The 24907-nt window shown below is 45.7% G+C and overlaps 1 protein-coding gene across 4 annotated transcripts in view; it reads right to left on the reverse strand.

Annotated features, from left to right (window-relative positions):
• The window catches only part of FYCO1 (FYVE and coiled-coil domain autophagy adaptor 1), a 103735-nt gene that overhangs the window by 66388 nt on the left and 12440 nt on the right, over positions 1–24907 (reverse strand). For 3 of the 4 annotated variants that reach the window (XM_053599601.1, XM_053599602.1, XM_053599604.1), the window contains 9 exons: positions 21301–21466; positions 17786–17892; positions 15721–15846; positions 11484–11590; positions 9343–9486; positions 6142–6232; positions 2834–5230; positions 1767–1859; positions 1067–1185 (listed from right to left, as the gene is read on the reverse strand). In XM_053599601.1, coding sequence (XP_053455576.1) covers positions 1067–1185; positions 1767–1859; positions 2834–5230; positions 6142–6232; positions 9343–9486; positions 11484–11590; positions 15721–15846; positions 17786–17892; positions 21301–21355 — 3239 coding nt within the window. In that variant the 5' untranslated portion in view covers positions 21356–21466. Of the gene's footprint in view, positions 1–1066; positions 1186–1766; positions 1860–2833; positions 5231–6141; positions 6233–9342; positions 9487–11483; positions 11591–15720; positions 15847–17785; positions 17893–21300; positions 21467–21980; positions 22115–24907 lie in introns of those variants that run through there. The other variant, XM_053599603.1, reaches the window with a different exon arrangement.

Raw genomic sequence — 24907 nt, forward strand, 5'->3', positions numbered from 1 at the left:
TCTCACATGAATGCTATAACCCAGCTACAACTTAACAATAGGGGGAAGTGGGAAAGGGGGAGGGGGATCGGTGGGATCACACCTGTGGTGCATATTACAGGGGTATTTGCGAAACTTGGTAAATGTAGAATGTAAATGTTTTGGCACAGTAACTGAGATAATGCCGGAAAGGCTATGTTAACCACTGTGATAAAAATGTGTCAAATGGTTTATGAAGCGAGTGTATGATGCCCCATGATCATATCAATGTATACAGTTATGATTTAATAAAAAATAAATAAATAAATAAATAAAATAAAAAAAAAAAAAGAAAAGTTATAGACATGGATGCCTGTCTTTGCTGGTGGCACATGTGCAATGTGATTCCACTAACCCCTTCTCCCTCCTAAACATGTGTAATCAGGTCCCATCACTGCACGATGGTCCCAAGCTGAAGCTGAGGAGATCAGGGAGGCCTTGGGGCTGGCCAAGAACAGAACTGTAAGGACTATACTTTAAGGTGAAAAAAACACAACAAGAAGAGTTGATAGCATCATCTGTCTCTGAGACACAGTACCAGAGATCGTCTGCATGAAGATGGGCCAACCCAGGTCCTCGGCACTCTCATTCTCCTCATCTATGAAATGGGGACAAATAATACCTTCCTCGTAGGACTGTTGGGAGGATTAAGTGGTAATATATGCAAAACCTTTAAAACAGTGCCAACCACATTTTAAGCATTATTGAAATGTATGCTGTTACTATTACCATTATTATTATGCCCTAATTTTTAATGTAGATTTTTCCAAAGTGTGGAAAAATTCAGTTACTCAACTGAAGTGTGCCCCGCAAGAGACAAGAAAATTGAATTAAGAGAAAGGTGCTATAGCCATCTGTAGGTTGTGACAGGCAGATGGCCACGCTGTCTGTGGTGTGCTTCCAGCACAAGTACTTTCTGGGTGTGTGGTTTAGGAAGTCCTTGCAAAAGGACTTCCTAAAGCTGAGTGAGTGACTTTCTAAATGACTGTATGGAATACCCCTTCCATGAAGCCTACCAATGGCCACGTGGGTGGACTGTGTGACTAACCTTTCCAGGTCTTCCCGCAGTGCGACCCCCTCTCTGTCCTTCCTTTGGATGGTGGCCTGGCACGCTACAAGATGGTTACTGGTGCAGCTCAGCTTCTCTTCCATGTCTGCTTGGGTGGCCTGGCACAGGACATCAGGGAGAAGATACTCAGTTTGCAGAAGCCCAGGCAAGATACCATAAAATGACTGGTAAAATGAGTGGTGTGCCATCCACTCCATCTGGCTGAGTCACTTCTAAATGGATGGTTATCTCTTTTTAAGTCTGAGAGGTCAAAAACCTCTGCTTTATGTTTGTGGGGCCTCAGCTGCAACTGATTCTGGTGGTTGGCAGGGTGGCAAGTAGTAGAATCCCCACGGTGATGCTGGAGGTAGGGTGGCAGGGGTAGAGTTCACTTGAACAAGTCTGCTCTGAAGACTGTGGGACAAGTGCTGCCCTAGCTCCTGCTCAGTTTAGCATCACTGGCTAGATGACATCTACAGAAAGGACCAAGGAGGACAACTTATTTCCTTTTGGTATGTGTAGCTCCAGCCAGTTGTCCAGGGAATGCAGAGGGTCACAGTACAAACTGAGGTGTCTACAGAGGCAAACTGAGGACAGCTCCAGATTGGGGCCCAGACTATCACAGGGAGCGCTCTTAAATAGTCCAGTAAAAACCACACCAGATACCCTCTCACACATGCATACACAGGCTTGAGCCTACCTTTAGCTTCCCCACAGCCTCCTCGGTGGCCTGCAGCTTCTGGCTCTGCTCCTCAAGCTGGCCTCTGAGGCTCATGCACTCTTCACTGGAAGTCTGGAGAGGACAAGAAGAGGATCATAAAAGTGGGTCCTTGCTCTGAAACTCCCTCCGGCTGATCACCCAGATGGGTAATAACAAGCTACCTCTCTTTTCAATAAGCTTTGGGCTTTATTGATAATAAAACACTTTCAAGCTTATTAAGAAGAGACTTAGCTGGGTCCCCAAACTTAGAATTTAATTTCTGCACAAAAAAGTGGCCTCTGAGCCCACAGAGTTTTACAAGGCAGGGTGGCAGCAGGTGGAAAGGCACATCTGTGGCAGACAGTGGGGCTACCTCCGAGACCTCAAAGCAGACAGAACAGTAATAAGGGCTGGAAATCAAAGCCCCAGGTCTTCCCGCTGGCAACCTCACTCTTAGCTATTCTTAACTCCTCATCTTTGTGCACTATCAAAAGCATGGGCAACTGCTGATCTCACACACTCATCTGTTCCAAGAGCCCTGTAAAAAGGAATTGAGTCAGTTTTCTACACTGCTATCAGGATAGCACCTGAAGGGGTTGGTTATTCACTGATCAAGAACCTGCACACAGGACTCGGGCTGGCATTGTGCAGGGGCTCTGCAGGCTAAGGTAGGGCTCTCAACTCACATGCCCAAAGGGGCTGTGCAAGGACACAAATGAGCATAAGGAAAAACTCAGAAGGCTTGCCTTCTTAGAATTGGGCAGCCACCACCAAGCTCCTGCTGACTGTTGCCACATGGGCTGAGGACACAGGATTTAAACATTCTACTCTTTCAATGTTGGTTTCTAATTTTAAGAACTTCTGTGTGGTCAGTTTTTGTCTTGACTTCTGGGCTAAGCATCACTCAGATGCTATCATGAGCTGTGATGTCAGGACAGGACCACTGGGGCCTTGCCTACACCCCTGAGGACATGCTTCGGCCCTTGGCTGAGTCTTGTCTGAAGGACATCCTTCCATGAACCCACCAGGCCCCATGGCGATGAACAGAGGCTAGAGGTGACAGTTACCTTAAGTCTGCTCTGGTAGTCCATGATCTCAGCACTCAGCTGGAACTTGAGGGTGTCGAGCTCCTGGTGTGCAGCCTCCTGGAGGCTCTGAGCCCGCTGCTCAGCCTGGGCCAGCTGGTTCTGCAGGACAGGCAGCAAGCTGGCTGCCTTCTCGGCTGCCTCCAGCTTCTCCTGCAAACTCTCCTTCTCTCGCTGTAGCCCTGCTACCTGGTGTTCTAGGCTCTCTCGTTCCCTTGAGGCCTCCTCTTTGGAGGCCTGAAGCTCCTGGGCAGCTGAGGCCAATGCCCCCTCCACCCGCTCCTTCTCTGCAGTCAGTGCACAGACCTGGATGCCAAGCTCGGCTGTGTCCGTGTTGGCCCGGTGCAGCTGCTCCTGTAGCTCAGCATGCTGCAGCCGGGCTTCCTCGGAGCTGCATTTCACATGACACAGTTCCTCCCGCAGGGCACGCAGCTCCTCCTCCCTGTGCTGGGCCTCCCCAGCCCTCTCCTCCTGAAGAACCTCTTCACGCTGGGAACACTGCAACAGCTCCTGGACATGGGCCCTGTTGAGGGCTTCATTCTGTTCCTTCAGCTGTTGCACAAGGGTCTTGTGCTCCCTCAGGACCGCCTCGGCAACGCTTAACTGGCTCTGTACCTTGTCCCTGTCACCCAGGGCAGCCTGCAGCTTGGCCTGGAGGTCTACTACCTCAACCTGCAGCCGTTGGGCTTCTCCACAATGGATCTCCAGCTGTGCCTGAGACAGGGCCAGCTGGGATGCCAGCTCGCTGGTAGCATCATCTCGGGGTGGGCCAAGCTCCTGTTGGCCATTTTCTGCTTTCAGGGCCTCACTTGGTTGGGTCTGTTGGTGCCACTGGTTCTCCACCAGCTGCCGGCACTGCTGCAGCTCTTCCCGCAGCTGCTGGCACTCATCCTCCTTGCGCTGCAGGGCGGCCTCCTTCTCCGCCACCTGGGCTCTCATGGTTTCCTTGGCCTTCTTTACAGCCAGTAGGCTCGCCTCCATCTGGTCACCCAAGTTCCGGATGCTGGCCTGCTCAGCTTCTAGGGAGGCCAGGGAGCCCTGAATGGCCGCCTCCCGCTGCTGCAGTGCCTGGTAATCAGCCTGCAGCGTGTGCAGCTTGCCCTCCAGGAGCTGGTTGCGTCCAAGCACATTCTGCAGCTCCTTCTCCAGCTCTCTGTTGGTCTGCCGGAGTTCCTCTTCCTGGTTGCCCCCTTGCACCTTGGTATTGTCCATCTGTCCCTCTTGCAGGCCCCTCTGCTCCTCCTCTGGCTTCTCACATGCCCACTGCAAGGTGGAGTTCAAGGGGAACAGATCCTCTTTCTTCTCATCTAACCTGGGCAGCTCTGGGCCTGGATGCTCAGAAAGCTGCTCCAGCATCCCCACCTTCTGGCTCAGGTGGTCTTTGTCCTGGATAAGCTGCTTCTTCTGCTCCTCTAAGTCACTCACATGTTGGCTCACCTGTGTCAACTGTGTCTCCAAGAACTGCAGCTGCCGGGTCAGAGACCTGGCCTCCTGCTCCAGCAGCTCCTTTTCCTCCTGCTGCTGCTGTTTCTCCCTCCTCACCTCTACCAGCTCCTTTTCCAGACAGCTCAAGTGGGCCAGGGTCTCCTGCAGCTGTTGTCGGAGCTGGGCAGCCTCCTGCCCTTTTCCAGACAGCTCTTCCCGGAGTGGGGCCATTTCCTTCACCTGGCACTCCAGGCTGGCCTGGGCCTCCGCCTTTAGCTGTAGTTCCTTGGCCAGCTGCTCCAGCTGCACACTCTGCTGTCTATTGAGCTCCTGGACCTTGGTGTTCTCCCTCTCTAGGGCTTGAAGCTTCTTCCCCAACTCCTGGATCTCTAGGGCTGCATCATTGGGAATGGGCTCTGGCTGCCCCTTTGTGTCTGGTGCCGTACCTGTCTTCTGCTCAGCTATGGCCAGCCAGTCTGGGGCACTGGCTAAATGCTGGTTCCTCCTGTCCAGGGAGTCTCGTGTGGCCTCGAGCTCCTGTGCCAGGGGCTGCAGCACAGACTCCAGCCGCTGTAGGGCTGTGTGGTAGTCTTCCTTCTTCTCTGCTGCGCCCAGCTCCAGGGCCTGTAGGCATGTCTGCAGCTCCTTCACCATGTTCTGTGTGGCCTGGGTGACCTCCCACTGCTTCTGAAGCTTGTCTGCCATGCGAGTGAGGTGAATGCTGTCCTCCGCGGCCGTGCACCCTCGCTCCCTCTCCCTCTGTAGCTCCTCCTTCTGCAGGCTCACAGCTGCCCTCAGCTCCTGGTTCTCTCTGTCCAGCTGCTGCACACGCTCTTGTAGCTGCTTCTCCCGTACCTCCAGCCGGTCCAGCTCTACCTGCATCTCGTCAAAGCCCTCCAGCACCTCGTTGTTTAGGGAACTGTTCAGGTCAGAGCTGGAGACCATTTCCTGAGTCTGAGGAGGAGAAACACAGAAGTCAGGTGACGCTGAGGTGAAGCTGCATGGCCACTCAGAAAAGCTTAGAGCTTAATGAGAGTAAGAGTGAAAATACAGGAGTCACCTGTCCTAAGGTCATTCTAAAGAGCTATTCAGAAGACTAGCACGCTTTCGCTCTAAGCATCTGCCAAGAGGAGGTCAGCAGCACCTTCCAAAGCCATGAAGCTGCATGAGTGAGCTCCACTGAAAGGAGGCTTGCATTTCCCATCTGGCCTCCGTCAGCTTTATTAATTTCAAGGATGTTGGCTCTTAGATAAATTCAGTCATATTTAAACTCCTGGCATGATTAAACCACAAAATGGGGTAAAGGACGCTCTATTTTCTACTCTTAATGCTCCTTATATTGATCGTTTTTATTTTTGTATTGCTGACCAAGTGCCACAAAACGATACACAGCTGTGACACATTCACATTTCTAAAAACATTAACAAGCTGCTCCTACCTACTAACATTTACTGAGCCTTTGTGTATGTTAAGACCTTAAGCACTGTGCACACACTCCCTAGTTTATGTGCTAGAATGATTTTTATTATCCCTGTCTTATGAATGAGAGCTGAAGCTTCCAGAGGTTGAGTAGGTGGTCACAGCTGGCAGGTGACAGAGCCAGGATTTTACTTGGTTGCTTTTAACCACAGTGCTAAACCGCTTCTTTAAAAACACCTTAAAATCTTTTTCAAGAATTTAATTTTAAAAGGGCCTAAATTCCACTTTGTTGGACAAACCTAGACTCTGGAAATAGTGGACATAACTGAGGGTTACACTGCTCTGATTGGAACAACAGGTATCTGAGAATACCACCCTGAGGTACGTGGGGGCAAGGACACGCCCCAGTCAGCATGAATGCAAGGGATCCCAGCCTCCAGCATTACCTGCAGGTAGCTGCTCACCAAGCTGCTGATGCTAGAGCTTCGGCTGGGGGGTTTCCACAGGTAAGCAGAAGCGCCAGTGGCCAGTGTCCTCCTGTGGGCTCACAGAACACACAGACACATATTCCGAGCAGGAAACATACACAAAGCACACAACACACACATACATGGAGGCCTTGGTGGTCATGGGGCAATCAGGTGGGGGGAGAGGGCACTGCCTTCCATGACAGACTATAAAGGATAAAACCCAAAAGTTTCCACCAAAGAGCACATCTACTCTGGCCTGTGACAGCTGCACTCCATGGCTACAGTTTAAACATCATGACTTTTCCCCCCACTGTCAAAATTAAGTTAACATATGTTCCCTAGTTTTTAGTTTAAATTTTCCTTGAACTTTTGGTGCCTGTCTTACTCTGTGTAGGAGGAGCGAGTAGCAGTCAATTTGGTAAATAAAAGTCATACTGTGCTTGGGGGCTCAGTCACTTTATATCACACAGACATGTGTCTGGAGACCTGCTTCTGACCCCTGTGACTGCACAGGACGTGCTGATGGAGAATATCTCCCTTGGCAGACAAAGTCTTATTGGACAGCGTTAGTTTAGAAATACAAAGGCCTGTGTGACAACTCTCATTTAGCAGGAACACTGGAAACCAAACACATTTTTACTTCACCAGAATCATCTCCTAAATATAAAATTACAGTATTTTCAAACTTGTTAGTCTCACAGCTCAGCAATTGCTCTTCTCGGTATTTTCCCTAAAGACAGTCACATCTCCTGCAGCAGGAGACAGATGAGGATGCTCTTGGCAACATCGTAACCGTGGAAAAAGTGGAACCAGATACACTCTGTATTGCCAGCCAAACAGATAAACTGTGGTTTACTCACACAACAGAATACACTACGCTATGGGTCAGCATTCCTTTTTTGTGCAAAGACAAAATCTCAAGAACAGCACAGAATAAAAAAACAAGTTGGGAAAGGATAGCTGTCTCATGATTCAATGTATGTAAATTTTAAAAATACATACGGAACAAAACTATATATACATATGTATATATACACATACACCATACATATTTATGGAAACACACATAGTAAAAATATAATATTTGGGAATGAAATGCCTGAAGGACAGTCATTACTTGTGTGTAGTAGGGTGGGACTTTAGTTCTATAATATTTTATTTCTTTTAAAAAAGCATTAGATATAACCACCCTCCACCCAAAAGCAAGAACCAGCTTGATGGGCTCCCACTGGCCAAATACAGGATAATATAAGCTTCAAATAAGTAAGAACAGTGACAGGCTGTAACTCATCAAATAAAATAAGAATCTACAAGTAAATACTGATATGAATGAATAAATGGGAAGAAAGAAAAAAATCTTATAGTAGAATGGCAACTAATAATGTAAAAGGAATAATGGAGTTAAAAAATCACTATGATAACCATGATGGTAATAATAGCTTCAGGTAAGAGTTATGAATGGATGTTAAAACTAATAGGTGAGATTTATGAGAAAAGGATCAGAACATAATCTCTAAGTATCTTTCCCTAAGATACATGTTTGTTACAAAGGAAGAGACAGGACCTTTAGCAGAAACGTGTCAAATGCCACCTTAACCAAATGACGGTGGTTAACCTCACTGGAAACCTCAACATCACCTACTTCTGAGTATAATGTGCTGACAGGGACACATCTGCGGTGTTCCTGTAAAAATGCTTAACCTAAATCTAATAATGAGGAAACAACAGACAAACTCAAATTAAGGAACATTTTATAAAGTAGCTGGCCTATACGTCTCAAAAACGTCAATGTCATGAAAGACAAAGACTAGGAAAGGGTTCCAAATTAAAGAGGACTAGAGAGGCATGACGATTAACTAATAATTAACTAACTCAGGATCATGGATGGAATCTCAGATCATGAGAGACACTGAGACACATTTGTTAAATTTGAATAAGGTCTATAGATTAGATAACATATTATATTCAGGTTGATTTCCTGATTTTAATGACTATACTGAATTTGTAGTCATATAAGAAGATATCTTTGATTTTAGGAAATACACAAGGAAGTACCGAAGAGAAAAGGGGAATCCAATCTGCAATTTATTTTCAAATGGCTTAGGAAATAAACCAACATATATGAAGAGAAAAATGATAATTACAGTAAAAATATCGCTAACTGGGGAATCAGGATGAAGGATGAGTACCTGTACTATTTTTTTTTAACTTTTCTGTAATTCTGAAATGATTTCAAAATTAAAGTTTTTAAAAGGACATTTAAAAATGGCAAAATGGAAGCTACGAAATCCTGGTGGTTAGTACATGACGATGATATTTAATACTTTTCTCTACATAAAAAGTATTTCCTGATAAAAAAAAATATGAAAATTAAAGTTTAAAAACCTTATCAACACAGAGCAAAATAAACTGAAGAATGCTGGACTTGAGTTTAACCTGAGCTAGTGCCTCAGACCTGCTGCCCATCAGCTGCATGCCTCTGGGCACGTCCCTCCACTCTCTGAGCAACTCTGATGGTATGTGAGCCAGAACCACACGGGTAAAAGGTACGGATGGCTTGACAGCCGCAAAAAAAGAAAAAAGCAAAGAACACAAAAACTTTTCTAGCAATCCTACATGGAAGAGCTATGGCTTTCCCTCCTTCTTAGTGCCTGGAGGGCTTCCAGGATAACTCTATAAAAATTCATGGGGGAAAAGCCCATTTGCTCCTCCACCAATGCTCATACCAACAAGTAAGTCCCTTAGGACATTTTAAAAAGCTTTGGTTTTGCGTATGCATCTCCACTGACTCACACCCTCTGGCCAATTAGGTTGGTTTAAGGTTGGAGCCATCAGATGTTATCATTCATTACGCTTCAACAATTAGCAAGCAATTATATTCTACATAATTGTCTTAACACAATAACTAAGAAAATGCCAGGAAGGCTTTGTCAACCGGGGTGATGAAAATGTGTCAAACTGTGTATAAAACCAGTGTATGGTGCCCCATGATCGCATTAATGTACACAGCTATGATTTAATAATAATAATAAAAAAAACAATTAGCCGGTATAAAAGTTGCAAAACTTTTTGTAACTTACTGAGCAAGCAAAATTGCTTTGAATAGAATGGTGGCAATCTTCAACATTTCACACATCTTGTTCCCTAGCTTTTAAACCAAACTATTCCTTAAAGTACCTGGCGAATGTTGGCCAGGCAGCATCCAAGTCGTAGCCCCTCGAGGCCAGGTCAAATTGAACTTCGGTCAGCTCATAGAGTTGGCCCACAATATCAGAGCTCAGCTTTGGCTGCAGAAAGGGGCTTCTTGCATAATACCAGTCACTGCAGAAAAACATACAATGTGTCAATTATAAAAGTGGTAAAGATAAGGTAAGAGTGAACTTAATCAATCCTCCTTAAATCCCAGCTCAAGTTATTAAGGGAACCAAAGACACAAATACATAAACCCATGTCCTTTTCACTGTGGAAACACGTAATTCTCAAAAAAGTTTGCCCTTCTCCAAAAAATTACAATGTAATTTTTGTGATCTACATGCTTATTCATTTATTATTTATATATTAACTACTTCTCAAAAAAGGATGTGAGAAACCTTAAATCTCAATTACCTGCCAAGAATGGGCAACTGTAGGAGAAAGAACACTTCCTTTCTGAAAGACAACCTCACTTTATATTTCATTTCCAAGCTCAATATGGGACTCCAAATCCACTAATTTCTGTCCACATACCAATTTAAAAGCCAAAGGGCAAACTATATATTCAGAAATGTATTCTGCACCTTGAGGTAGTGGTTGTTTCATTTCAGGTGAAGCAACAAGAATTTAAAAAGATAATAGTCGTGAGTTTAAAGAACCACTCGGGGGTAGTGCCTGTAGCTCAGTGGGTAGGGCACTGGCTACATACACTGAGGCTGGTGGGTTCGAACCCAGCCTGGGCCAGTTAAAACAACAATGACTACAACAGAAAAAATAGCTGGGCATTGTGGTGGGCGCCTGTAGTCCCAGCTACTTGGGAGGTTGAAGCAAGAGAACTGCTTAAGCCCGAGAGTCTGAGGTTGCTGTAACACCACAGCACTCTACTAAGGGCAACATAGTGAGACTCTGTTTTAAAGAAAAAAAAACCACTTGGCTGATGTTTATGAACTATAATGATGTCCAGCTGTCCAGCTGTTTATGATGGTTTTCAGCAAAGATGGACAACAAAATGCCCTTCAAATCAAATATGCAAATGTTCTCAACTCACACCAATTCACAAGGCCTGTCTCATGCACAAGAAATACCAGTATGTCTTTATGTAAATCAATCTTCACAGTGACAAAATGAAACAAAACTTTTCTCTCTGCAGGTTTCTTTTTCCTTAGTTCAAAAGTGATTTCTTTGATTAACTAGAATACTCGTAAGGAAGAGTAGGGACAAGGCTGGTAAAGGAGTGTTGAGTGGTTCACCTGGTAAGGACCTGCATTTGCAGCTCCTAAGCTGAAAACCACTCTCGCTTATTCAATCCTTTCTTGCTCCTTCCTTCTTCCCTCCCTGTGAAGGTATTAGTATGAGCGGCGCAAAGGCTGAGCACACAGAAAACCTGGGCTCCTATCACAGTCTCCCCGGAGTGCAGACACTCCAGTAGCTGCTAGCTCTGTCAAGGGCGGTCCTGGGCTCAGTGATGTTAAATGCCCCACAGGTGATTCTTTTGAGGGTCCAAGGCTACCTACGAGTTACACACTACCCATCAAGGAAAATGACTTGGTATTATGGGTTACGAGACCTGACTCTGAGCTACAGCTTCACAATTCAGCACTGATGGGACCCTGAGAAAGGGATTTAAGCCCCTGTGGGCATCACCTGCTCACTTGTAAAAACCTCAGTTCTCCCTGCTCCATGGGTGTCAAGGTCTGTGTCGGGAGAAGCAGAAGAGAATGATGATATGAAAAAGCTCTGCAGGTGCCTTGATACAGCATGCACAGGCGCTGCTGCTGCAGTTATTATTAATGAACTTTAGTTCATTTGTGAGTATAGCACCGTCTTTTTTTTTTTTTTTTGTGGAGACAAACTCGCTTTATCATCCTTGGTACAGTACCATGGCATCACACAGCTCACAGCAACCTCCAGCTCTTGGGCATAGGCGATTCTCTTGCCTCAGCCTCCTGAGTAGCTGGGACTACAGGTGCCCACCACAATGCCTGGCTATTTTTTTGTTGCAGTTTGGCCGAGGCCGGGTTCGAACCCACCACCCTCAGTATATGGGGCTGGCGCCTTATACCTGTCTCCTATCGCCGATCTCCCCAATGAGCCACAGGCGCTGCCCTGCGCTGTCCTTCATTTACCTGGTCACTTTGGAGTTCATGAAGCACTGCTGGAAGGTGTCTGCCAGCCTCTGGTGCACCAAGGAGTAGCGAATAAATGCTCTTCCTTTCCCTAGAGATGTTCGGAGCTGGAAAAAACAGGTTTCACAGAGATGAAGAGCTGTTAGCTTAATTCCACATACAGACCTGTTCTCATGGATGGCTTGAAAAATGAGGCAAAGGGCAGAATATGTCACCCAATTCTACCCTACACCTGGCTTCACACAGGTCCCTCTAAAGACACAAAAGATTTGATAACATCACTCCAGAGAATGAGGCTTAAAGTGGGTGAAATACTCACAGGCCTTCATCTGAGAATAATCTGCAGAATCCAGCAACTACATCAAGGAAGATATATTAATGGGAGGCTCTCAAGCATCCGTGAATGCTATTTGAAATGTCATTCTTCCTCCTCTCCTCCATCAGTCCCTGGGTTTGGAGTCAAATGTGAAACTCTTAAAATACTTAGAGTAAAGCTTGGAAGTAAATAAACAGAGGGCTTTTCACACCACAAGTGAGCTTGAAGAGGAAGAGACCTCTCAGTTTAGCTCATGCTGGTTTGTTTCAAAGCTGTTGGGGAACAGGTGCAGGACAAGGAGCCTAAGGGACTTGGCAGGATCAAGTATAGAAGGGGAGGGAGGGGGCCAAGAGCAAAGGAGTGTGAGGGAGACCTGTAAGGAGGTTGCTAGGTATGTAACTGCCTCCTGTGTCTCCACAACATCATCAATAACATCCACCTATCTGCCCACACTTTCATGGGTGGATTTGTTCTTTCAGATATGCCAAATCACTGCACTGAGACAGATGTGTCCAGGGGTGAGAGCAGGGCTGTCTCCAGGCAGCCCAGGCACACCGGGGTAAGGATAAAATGGATACCAGTCTGTTTTACAAGTCTGGGATAGATGGCACAGTAGGGCCCAAGTGCAGTGTCTTCAAAACCTATCTCCACCGGGCCCACAACCACAAAACCAATTCAGAGGAAGGAGAAGACGTGACTGGAACTGTTTTGAAGTTTAACTTTACCACTAAGTTTAACATAATTTCTAAGAGGTTTCTGGTAACTTGGTATGATGCAGATAGGATACGCTGGTCAGAGACTCTGCCATGAAACTGCCAAAGAAGGGCTCTGCCAGCTGGGAGCACATGGTGGCCAAGATGGGCAGAAGAAAGGGGACAGCCAAAGAAGAGACAAGTTTGCAAATTAGAATTCATGCTTTAGTTTTTTTTTTTTTGAAACAGAATTCTGATGTTTCAGTCCCAGAAGCTCAAGAGAGTAGGCCGGAATTCAAAACCTCCTGACTATCATATGCCACTGCTCTATCAGGCTCTGGCTCTGAGTCTGATAAGCCAGAACCAATACTCTCCCTCATCCCTTCAAAGGTCAGAAATATTTAACGAGTGTATATGTAGCAAGGGAAGGGGTAACAGTGATCTATTAAGACATCACTACGGCATGAGACAGAGTCAGGAAATACACAGGGTAGCTTCAAGCACTGGCACATTAACGAGAGCATAAACATCCTGGCACATGGCACCTTTTAGCACCTTCTTACTGCTGACTCAGGAAATGATACCTCAACATGAAATGGTTTTAAAAATAAAGCCATTAAACTTCTGAAACCACACCGGCTGTGCGGCATTTTCCATGGGTGTTTTGTGGGGATGGCAGGACGCCTGGAGGTAAAAGTGGATAGTCTGACTGACTAGCTTTCCACTGACCACCACGCCGTGTCTACCTATAGTTGATCTCGACAGATATCCAGGGTGGAATCTTGATGACATTTTCATGTCCAAATACCTCTTCCTCTGATGAATGAGGTGAAAACAATGTGTCCAGGAGTTATAACCAGAACCCTGAGGCAGCTAACGGCAGCTGAGCAAGGCATCTCGAAATATGTCAGTCAAACGCTCACCCTGCTCTACACAGGCTCTGCAGAATGTCTAAGACCCTCACATAACAGCCCAGGTCTGTAAGCTCCCAGAGGCAGGAGTCTGTCCTTATTTTTGGCAAATCTGCTTTACAATGCTGCCTTTAAAATGTAAAACTTTTTCAAGGGTAAATATGTGCGGCTATATTTTTTATCAAACCTATTAACTGAACTGATTATATAAAGGAAGATACTCATTTGAAAAGGTATTTTTAAACACCCTTTAGGGAAGGGAATAACAGTTCCTTGCAAATCAAAATACTGCACAGCCTCCTTATGTTTTTGAGATCCCTGGTCCGCTTTCACTACCTAATTCCTTAATTTTTTAGCATGTAATCGGAATCCATATGCATTACACTGAGAAGCAACACAACAGGAAGTCCGCAGGGCACACTGATTCTGCTTTGGGCCGGGCCTTCCCGTTGTGAGCCTGATGCTGAGCTCCTCTCCATTTGTCACTGTGAAACCCACTCCAAACTGTGCCTATTCTGAACAAGTGGAGTGGCTTATTACAACTTTTTCCCATTTTAGCTCAAATAGCTACCATCTACCCCAAAGGGGCTCCAGGGATCCTACAAATGCTTCTGATCCATTAACTCTTACCCTCTTGCTTGAAGGCCCAAGTGGCACTCAGTTATTAATGGAAATCCAAGTATCCAGCAACTCACTCGGTCTAGGGACATTAAAGCCATTCCAACCAGTGATGCCCCAGAGAGCAGAGTTTTCAACAGAGATGAAATGACTAGACCCTACAGGAAGCAGAGCCCATGCCACCCACCAAAAAACCAACATTCATGCAAGCAAGGAAAACTTTTTTGCTTCTAAAAAGTCTATCTTCATGGCTTTGAACTATTTAAAGATCTGCCTGCATTAATGAGAAAACATGAAGAAACTAGCCAAAAAGCACAGGTAAGTCTCTGGGTTGTGAATGAGATAGGTTCTGGAGGACTGTTCTTAAGTTGAATTTGTATGTAACTTAGAACAGGTACATTTACTTATTACCTATAAGAGCTTCCGGTCATAAGTGCAAGTCACATATTAGTTGGATGTTTATAACACTGGGACTGTGTATAACAGCCTCCATGGTATACAAGTTGGATGTTTGTAACTTGGGGACTGTCTGTAGATATGTATTTAGCAAGCATTTCATATCCCTGGGGAATGGGGATTAAAGCTAAATTTATTTCCAGATTTCAGCTGTCTGGAGTCATAAAGCTGCTCTGACGCTGTGGCTAAGGAATGAAGAGGGGAAGGTGACAATGACAACCCCTTCCGGATTTACGGCGCATTAAAATCAATACACTGCTGTATACCAAGGACCTGAGTACCTTGCCCAGCAAGAACACATGAGACCAGCCCACACCACCCGCATCTTAGAGACACTCACAAAAGGAACTCTTCAGAGCCAGGATCCTTCCTCATCTTTTCAGCTGTTAAACGACACAGATGGTGGGAAATATTCAGCCCTGGGTGTCGCTGTGAGAAGACATACAGCCAGCGCCAGTGGGCCTGGCTGGACAGGAGCTCTTCCCACACACCTACGGCTGTGGCCTTGGTGGGAGGCCAGCCACAGAGCATGTATACTGACTTTAAAGTCATCTCACATTTATTGAAGTGATACGGAAAAGAAAGATGAAATGTACAAATGTCCTCTGGGGTTTACTTGTTCCCTAATATGCAAAGTTTTTCACTCCAAGATTGGTTAGGCTGATGAGAGGAAGACAGATTCGTGGAGGGGCAAAGCTTGGAGAGAGATGGAGAAGAAAGTGTGTGCTTGCCATTCTGGACTTTTGTAAAAGGACACAGGGATGGCACTCTGCTCTCAGGGATCCAGGACGGAATGTGGGAAGGTGCTTAGCACACCAGCGTTTTAAAATGCGTCTCCTGAAATCCCATGCCACTCTCACTTCAAATCTGCTTCCTAGGCAAACAGTAGAAAAAGCGGCCTGGCAAACTAAGGAGTTTATCTAAGAAAATGAGTTTTTAAAAAAGATGGAGGTATCCTGTGCTGTACACCTTCCAAGGGGTCCGTGAGCAGCCCACCCCATCAGGTGACATGTGGGGTGTGGTCTAACGCACACTCAGAACCCAGCATTCCTCTGCTTGGGAAACACGTGCCAAAGCGAGTTCCCCAAGGTTGAACCAGAGCACAGTGAGCACTGAGTCTACCTGGACTGGATTTCTTTACTTCTCCACCACCTGTAAACCCCCACTTCCTCACGTGGCTCTCCACAGGAAAAGCTTAAGACAGGCAAGAGGAAGACTCGGGGTCTGTGATCTGCTCGGCTCACCTCTGAGATAGACTTGACGAACCGGATCCCGTCGTTAGCCCCTTTCACCTTGGCCAGGCAGGCACAGAAGTAATCCCAGTAGTCCTTCTTATTCCCCAGGAGTGTGGCCTTCTCCTTCTGATCGAACTGGGCAGGGAAAGGGGCAGAGAGAGGAAGTCCAAACCCAGTGCTGTTCATTACTCCACTTAAATGATAAATAGTAACAATAGCTTTGTAGGCCTTGGCACTGAGGCAGGTGAGGGGCTGTCACTGGCAGTATTTGTATATAGTCGAAAATCTAGATCAGAATCCTCAAACTTTTTAAACAGGGGGCCAATTCACTGTCCCTCAGACCGGTGGAGGGCCGGACTATAGTTTAAAAAAAAAAAAAAAAAGAACAAATTCCTATGCACTGCACATATCTTATTTTGAAGTAAAAAACAAAACGGGAACAAATACAATTCACACGGCTTCATGTGGCCCGAAGGCCGCAGTTTGAGGATGCTTGATCTAGGTGTTAGTTCCCAAATGAGGGTGTTTTAATCCTCAATTTACAGAGGAATCTGAGGCTATTAGAAGTTAAGGAGCTGGCTCAAGGTTATACAGTTAGTGAGATTCGGGAATAACAATGACCCCAAAAGATTTATCCCTTGAAGGGACCTCTGTGCATAGAGTTACTAAGTCACTATTAATACATAAAAAAGAATTATAAGTGAATAGTCTTAAGGGCAACATGGAGAGTGTTAACTATACTGCAATTTAGGGAAATAAGGTAATGACATTTTATCCCAGTTACTCTACTCTTAAGTTTCAGTACTGTTTTAATAAATGTTCAATAAATTCAAGTAAATGCGAGCTCTGAGTCATTCTAAATCCAAAACTAAAGTGGGCTTAATTGAATAAAGAACAAGGTCCATAAACATTTTCACAATGTTAAACAAAGAACCAGTTGAAAAAGTCATGAGAAAAGTAAGCCCTTCAGCACAACGGGGAACTTTCCTCCCATGAGCTTTCATCCTACATGCTCTGGTGGGACGTTGTAAAATAATGGTGTTCAAAATAATACAGGTATATCTTTCTCTAATATTTTACAGCATTTTTTTCTTATCATAAAAGCAAGATATGCATGTATTGTTAGGAAATCTATATACAATACAAAAAAGAAAACAAAAGAAAAAAAATTGTCATCCTAATACCACTACTCTAAAATAATTTTAGGAGCAATTCCTTCCTGCCTATTTCAGTTAAATGGATTTTTCCAAATGCACAGAGTTCTTTACATTAGAACTTCTTAATATGAAGACATATGAGTTAAACTATGCATAGGTTAAAAGAAAACTTTCTGGTTTGTGAACTAAGAATACGCTTCTAACAAGCTCCCAGGTGATGCTGCTGCTGTTGCTGACACTGCGGGTCTGCGGCCTGCACTTTGAGTGGCAAGGCTCTAAAACAGGGTCCATGGATAATCTTCAAGGGTCTACACACTCATGAAACTGCCTGCAAAAATGTGTAATTGGGGGTGTAATACACATACATGTTTTGGGGGGAGATACCACATAGCTTTTACCAAACTCTCAAAAGGGTATACACTTAACACCCCAAAGTTAAGATCTTTGTTATACGACGACCTCGTGAGCTAACTTAAGATGACCTAAATGTCCAAAGAATATTTTTGATTCCCAAAACCATCCTAAGGGGTGACACTCTGATTTCTCAGAGAATCACACAGTTTTCAATAGTATGTAGACCCTTGAAGATTATCCATGGACCCTGTTTTAGAGTCTTGCCACTCAAAGTGCAGGCTGCAGACCCGCAGTGTCAGCAGCAGCAGCAGCATCACCTGGAGCTTGTTATAAGCATATTCTTAGTTCACAAACCAGGAAGTTTTCTTTTAACCTATGCATAGTTTAACTTATATATATATGTCCCAAGCTATCACTGGGAACAGCTCTGCCCTTCAGTCTAACCACAGGGGCTTAATGGCTCCACTGAGCTTTATGAACCACATCCTGAACGTTAATGAGTCACCCAAGGTGCAAACAAGAGACAACAGTGCAAAAATCAACACATTACAGGCATCACTTACTTGCAGGAGATATTCAAGCTTATAAGAAAACTTATGCAAGCTGGTGCTGTCATCTGTGATGGGCTCTCCTGCTTCCTGAAATTCTTTGCTTAGTTCTGTCACAGCATCTTTAAGACAACAAACAGGAACATGTAGCCAGTTAGAAACTGAACTCAGAGAGAAAAGCAGCAATAACTTCAAGAAGCGTGAGGAGTGAGTAGCCAGAGACACAGAGCACCTCAGAAATGTAGAAGGGTATGGGGTGTAAGTCCAAGTCAGACAGTGTCAGGCATCTGGGGGCCCACAGGTACCCTGCACCAGCTTGCCGGTGGGCACACTTATTGTTCTTCGCGGTATGTCCACCCCGTAGGCCTAGGATTCTGTATGCAGTCAGATACAGTCAACAGATGTCTGCTCTGTGGATGAAGCACGAGTCTAATACCGACTTCCATAAACTTTAGCCTTTACTCTGGTGGTATTCTTGTTCTTCACAGTAACCCTACTGGCTTGGTACAGGTAAGTGCAGGTTTCAGAAACACCCAGTATGAGCAAACAATAGTAATGACAACAACACTCCTAGCAATGAGGAGTGCTGCTTCTGTTAACTGAGTGCCTGACAGGGGCCCGCACTTTAAGCATATTTCTCATTTAATTTAAGGGGCTAGCACTTTAAGCATATTTCTCATTTAATTTAAGCAGGGATTGCCTTATTTTAACAAATCTAAGATGCAATTGGTTATAGGATGTGTCCCAGTTTCAGAGCTGTTAAAATATAAAAAAAATAAGTACAACTTAGCATCTGTGAAGTCTGGTATTATCCCCATTTTGCAAATGAGCATACAGAGAGGTCAGAGCACTTGGCCAAAGATTACAACTAGCAAACAGCAGAACTCAAATAGGAACTTTGGTTTTCTCAAAGGCTTTCAAACTCCACTAGCCCACTACTTAACTTCTAAGATAATTTACCTCCCTACGCAGAAAAGTGAAGAAAAGAAAAAACCTCTGATTCTCACTGCTGCTTCTGTGGGACAGAGGGACTATGAGACACTGGACTTGGCTTAGATACTGGAAAACATTTCCCGAGTTGGGATGGCTGGGATGTGTTAGACAAAACTATCTTCTTCTCTGACAATTTTTTTTTTTTAAGGGATGAGGTCTCACTCTGGCTCAGGCTGGTCTCAAACTCCTGAGCTCAAGCAATCTACCTTCCTTAGCCTCCCAAGTGCTGGGATTACAGGCGTGAGTCACTGAGCCCGGCATTCTCCAACAATTCTTAAGAGAGCCACTAACTCCTGCTCACAAATAGCCCGGTTTTAAACAGACCTTCCCAGGACTGAAGCTGAGCCTAAGCTGGCTGAAAGTTTAATCAACACTGACCCCTCAGGCAAAGGTCAGCAAAGAGGGTTCTTGGGGCTGATTTTTACAAGGGACTGTTGTCCAGTTGTGCTCTTCTAGAAGTGTCTGCCATGGCTGGCACTGATAGCCAGGAATGCAGGGACTTGGGAAAGACACAGAGCCTTCCTACCCCACCTTCCTTCCTCCTCAGGCCAGGTGAACACTCACAACCTAATCTGAGAACTCCTGAAAGCCTCTGAATATAAAATATGAAATTGTCAGTTCCAATCCTCATAATCCAAATGCATTAGTTATGAGTAACAGTACTTTTACAGGAATTACATATCTGGTTCTCTAGATAATCTTCAGAAGTAGGTGTTATCATTAAACCCGCCTGGCACATGAAGGAAGCAATTACACATTGGAAAGGTGAAGGGACTTGTCCAACGTTTTCACCACTAAAAGGTGGAGCCAGACGCTGACTCCATGCCTGCCTGATTCCAAGGTCTTGGTAACCGCTGTCACCAAGAGGACAAGTGGGCTGCCCTGCAGAGTTGTGAAGGCTATGTGCTGCCTAAGGTCCTCAGTTAAGGACACACACTCCCGTGGTAGATGCTCTAGATCTGTATGCTTATTTAAACATTTACCAACACATCAGAGTGAAGGGTCTTGAGAAAATGGCATCGTTTAGGAACTCCCAGCAGCGTGCTCCATGGCTTACGCATAGGATGCTGAGGACTGTTTAGGGCAGTATGATCAGATTCCACCGACCACAAGCAGACAGGGTCTGGATCAGAAGCTCTACCCAACGGACTCTCCTTTGTGCTCTTCCCGCCCCATACGGACCACTGGGTCCCAGAGTTATCCTTGAGAAGCAGATAGTGAAACAGAAAAGATCACCTATCTTGTGGAGAAAACTCTGAAACTCAGATTGCATGGGTTGTCATTTTGCCTTCTCTGCCTCTCTATGTAGATTTTTTTAAAAAGCAACTAACATTTTATATGGAAATAGATCCATGCGGTTAAGAGCATTTGCCTCTCTAAGAGCATAGGTGTGCAAACCCAGGCTCTGCTACTGACTGGCTGTGTGACCTCAGGTAAATTACTTAATCTGTGCCAGTTTTCTCATCTGCAAAATGGGAATAACAACAGTGTATATCTCAACAGTGTTTGTCCATATGTGGATAGGAGGACTCCATGAATTACTATCCAAAAGACATGTGTAAGGCCGCGCCTATTCCACACAGATGCCACTCATTATTAGCTATCAGATGCCCGAGGCACTGTGATGCAAGAGAAAAAGCCCGAGACAGTGATTTGATCTTATTCACTTTGGACCTTCAGAATGAGGACTGTATTGTGGCCATGCCAGGCTGATATCTTTTGGTATGAGTGACAACCGTTCATGGTGTCTGAGCACTGGGGAACCTGGGCCTTTAGCCTGTCAAGAAAGTATCACCATAGACTCTGCAGACGTGGAGGAAGTGGTCAGCTATGGACTATGTTGTATCAAGTATGTGTGAGCTCCAAAGACCAGTCCTGGAGATCAGTGGAGGATGGAAAACTTACCAAAATTCTGACTGTTGAGACAAAGGGTCAAACTTAGAATCTGCAGTCAATGAGAAAATAATCTGTTTCTCCTGAGCCTATGAGGCTTTGTCTCATCTTGCCTTGTCTGGCCTATATCCAATGAGATATGGGCTACAAGTTACAGTCTCTCCCATCGTTTGGGGAAGTCTGAGAGGCAGAAGGCCCAGAACTGGAATATATCCCAGAGAATAGGCCATTTGTCAATCAGGACCCAGTGGGACAGCAAATAAGACAGATGAGTATCTGGCCTTTCTGCTCAGAGGGAAGAACATTCTTCCCCATAGGAGCCAACTTCATTAGAGCCCAGAGGTTTGTGATAGTTTGGAAATAATTACATAAACAACTGAAATCAGCCCCAGCCCTGGAGAAGAGGTATGTAATTTTGTTTACAAACTGGCTTTATGGTGCTCTGGAAGGAGAGCCAGGCAAGCTCTCCCAGCCTTACACAAGGTGGATGTGTCAGCCTCAAATATTTCCATGTGATGTGACCTGAGGGCTATAATTACTCCCGGTGTAAAGAAAGAGGAAAGGGCTGAATTTCACCTGGCAACAGCAAAAGCATAGCCACCAGCCCTCAAAACCAAACACGGTATGCCAAGCAACCTACATACCTTGCAAATCTCGGATAATTCTCTGGAGCTGGCTCTCTGCACTGGTGGACGCCATGGTGAGTCTGCCTTCCCTGCCGTGTGCCTCCCGCCGGGGCTTGAAGAGAGGCTTAGAATTTCAGCCCTCTGTGGCTGTCTGGTCAGCAGTGGTCAGACTCCATGGTGGCACCTGCACACGGGAAGAGGAGGCCATAGAGGAAGCAGGCACAGACACAGTTTGAAGAGAATACAGATAAACTCTGCTCCGGGCCTAAAGGTCACCCTGTCTAGGCTTCTTCCCTCAGTAGGAGGCCTTCTATGGGCCTGGCCCTGTGAGTACCTCTGATTTGCCTCTGACACACTTACATTCAGACACACTGACCTGGTTTGGGGACTGACAAAAAAGCAAGACCAACCAAACAGTGCCCCTATCTTTTCTAAACTCCCCTTCCATTAGCTGTCAGACAAGACTGTCTCATCCATCCTCCAGAAAGCCACCCATGGCTACCTCCACCCACTTATACCAAAGGCTAGTACTTGGCTAGCCCAGATTGAGACAGCTCTGTTAAGCCTAAGGTGCCAGCTATGTCCAGATCCTTGTCTTCCCGCGTCCAGCCCCGCGTCCTCCCCAGGCTTTCTTTCTCCAAGGAATGGTCAGTATTTTCTGGCCAGGTACTAGGGAACGAGAGGCTGAGGTCACATACCCTGACAGCTTCTGGTGGGGTCCCCTGGGAGGGAAGTTTGCAGCCTCCAGCTGCCTAGAGTCCAGCTGAGCCTGTGTGTGCAGACACCACGAAGCCTGCTGTCCGGGGGCCTGAACAGCCCTCGTACCAGTCAAGGGATGTGTCTCTATTTTAAGCTTAGTTACAGTCCTTTCCTGGCTAGTGAGTCCTGAGTTACCAGCCCTACTTGGGCAGCTGTCGAAGTGATTTAAGGATACAGTAGTGGCTGATGGCCAGCAAAGGTTAAGAGATGAAAGCACACTGGAAGAGAGGTCTGGATTTGCACTTGGACATTCCCATGTCCTTTCGAACCTCTGATTCTTCCTTTAGATGTCCAATGTAAAGCTGTGGTGTCATTGGCAAAAGTACACAGCAAGATCAGAGGTGGCTGTAGTAGCAGTATCGATAAATGAGCGCCACCGTGTGCAGGGCCCTACTGTGTGCTTTACATAGACAATCACCTGTTCATTGGCACAGTCAGCCTGGTGTAGGTAGTAACATTGTACATGTTTACAAACAGAAACTGAGGCTCAGAGGAGTCCCTCAGTCGCAGTTGGAATCTTCGTCACTGATTTCAAACCTAGTGTTTTTCCGTTAAGTCCTGCTAACCCTGTAAGACTAAGCCACTGCCGCTACAGCAAATGACCAACCCCTTCAATGGCTCAAGAAAACACTGTGAACTCCAGAGCCAAAGATATTAGCATGTGGCCTCTCTGACCAAATGCTATCTTCCTGTTCCAGAAGACCAGGCAAGGAGGTCCCGAGATGGAAATGGGCCAAACCACAAAGTCCTCCAAACATTCACATAAGCATGCCAGCCTCAACCGGACAGAGAAGGGCCTGTCACAGGGTGGAAATGCCCAGCACCTATTTTTAACTAACAAGCTACTACAGCTATGACTCAGGGGAAACAGGGCTCAAGGATGCTTCAGAGAAAAATGAAGGCTCTTTAGAACAGCAGAAACACCATGGGAGCCTGGAGTGCCTAGTTAAATTGTTACAAAGTAGACTAACCAGGTATCAAGAAACCTACTGGGCCTGGGAAAAGCACCAGAACGTGGGTGCCTTCCAGAAACAGCCAAGTCAAACTGGCCTGGCTGCATTAAAGCCACTTTGGACACCTACAGTGTCCTTTAGCTGAAACCCAAATTCCCAGCTAGTGGGAAATTGCAGTAGCATTAACAGGGCACCAGGTGCACAAAAGCCTATGAAGACGCTACTGTGAACAAGCAAAGATACAATGTGAAAACGTTTGTGTAACTCATCAGGGAGGGATTTAAGGCAACATCACTGGCTGCGCAGATGAGGATTTCTATGATCAAGAAAAGCCTGAGGCTCAGTGAGTAGGGCGCCAGCCCCATATGCCGAGGGTGGCGGGTTCAAACCCAGCCCCGGCCAAACTGCAACCAAAAAATAGCCAGGCGTTGTGGCGGGCGCCTGTAGTCCCAGCTGCTCGGGAGGCTAAGGCAAGAGAATCGTGTAAGCCCAAGAGTTAAGAGGTTGCTGTGAGCCGTGTGACGCCACGGCACTCTACCAGAGGGCAGTACAGTGAGACTCTGTCTCTACAAAAAAAAAAAAAAAGAAAACTCCTGTGGAAGGACCCCTGGTGCCACCCTGAAACAAGCCCCCTAGTAAGTGACCTCTAATAAACTTAACGCAACAAGCTGATCTTGTTGGAGACATTCTTTGGTCTCTTGGTCCCCTCTCAGTCTAGGGGACAGTTTATACTACCCTGGCATTTTCACAAAATAGTTGTCGTAGACAGCAGGGTCTGAGAGAACAAAGAATGAGTAAAGAAAGAGGGGGCATCTGCGGGGGCAATCCTGTCTTCTCAGGGGATCCTGGGAGTGGAAAGAGACTCCCTGTGGAGTGGAGTTGCTGGTCAGTAACTAACCAGGGTCACCTGTCAGTACTGACCACTGGGTGAGTACCAGGATGCCCTGAGAATGCTAGTTGGGAAGGAGTGTTTGCTACAAGAAGCTACAGTGCTTAAGTGTGATAAAGATTCACAAACAGGTGATAGCTGCAGTGGGTTGCTTTAGGTGGGAAGGCTGGCAACCAAAAGAATGCTGGAACAGATTAAAGAGACACAAAAGCTAAAAGGAGGAATTACAACTGGTAAGAAAGAGAAAGATAAAGGAGAGACTGGCTTGTTGGTTTCTGAGGCTTCGTGGGAGGATGGTGATACACCATCACCAATCCTGATAGTGAATGGGAGCTATTTTAGCCCAAGCAGGGTGGGACCTTAACATATGGAAACCCTGGGAAGAGGAAGACAATGACATAGCACAGAAGTCAAAGAGGAACCAGGGGAAACACCCCAGTCAGACCCCTGGTTCAAAGTGAAAGCTAAAGCACCAATGCAACACAATGTGCAACCATGCACCTTGGACGGGGCTCCAGTAAGCGAGACCATGAAGGTCAGAGAATATGCCACCAATAACCTGATGGACTTGGAAGAGACTTTGGCCATAACCTCACAGAGCTCGAATGATCACTATGCCACTACAGAATTAAAATGCAGAGTCTGCTGAGCTCTCTGTTTTCTTTTCCTGCCTACTTTGAAACTGGAGTTGCTAAGTTACTGGTGTTGAGATAAAACCCACTGTCTGTGATGGCACTAATTCAAGGAGCAGCCAGTTCTACCTACAATGTGAACATTGAAAACCCATTTGAAACTGAAGGGAAAAAAAGGGTAAAAGGGGCTTTTTAAAAACTCAAAACTGCTGTGGAAGCTGCTTTATCCAAAACTGTAGTCTCCAGTTTTCATTACATTACCTACTAGGGCAACTAAAGTTTAGTCATGTGAATAACTTCCAACTGATCAATAACAATTTAGATCCAACCATCATTTTCAATCTGATGAGTTTATATTGTTACCTTACTGCTAAATTTCAAGAGGTAAAAAC

This window comes from Nycticebus coucang, chromosome 8, assembly GCF_027406575.1.
Source record: "Nycticebus coucang isolate mNycCou1 chromosome 8, mNycCou1.pri, whole genome shotgun sequence".
NCBI classification, from domain to species: Eukaryota; Metazoa; Chordata; class Mammalia; order Primates; family Lorisidae; genus Nycticebus; species Nycticebus coucang.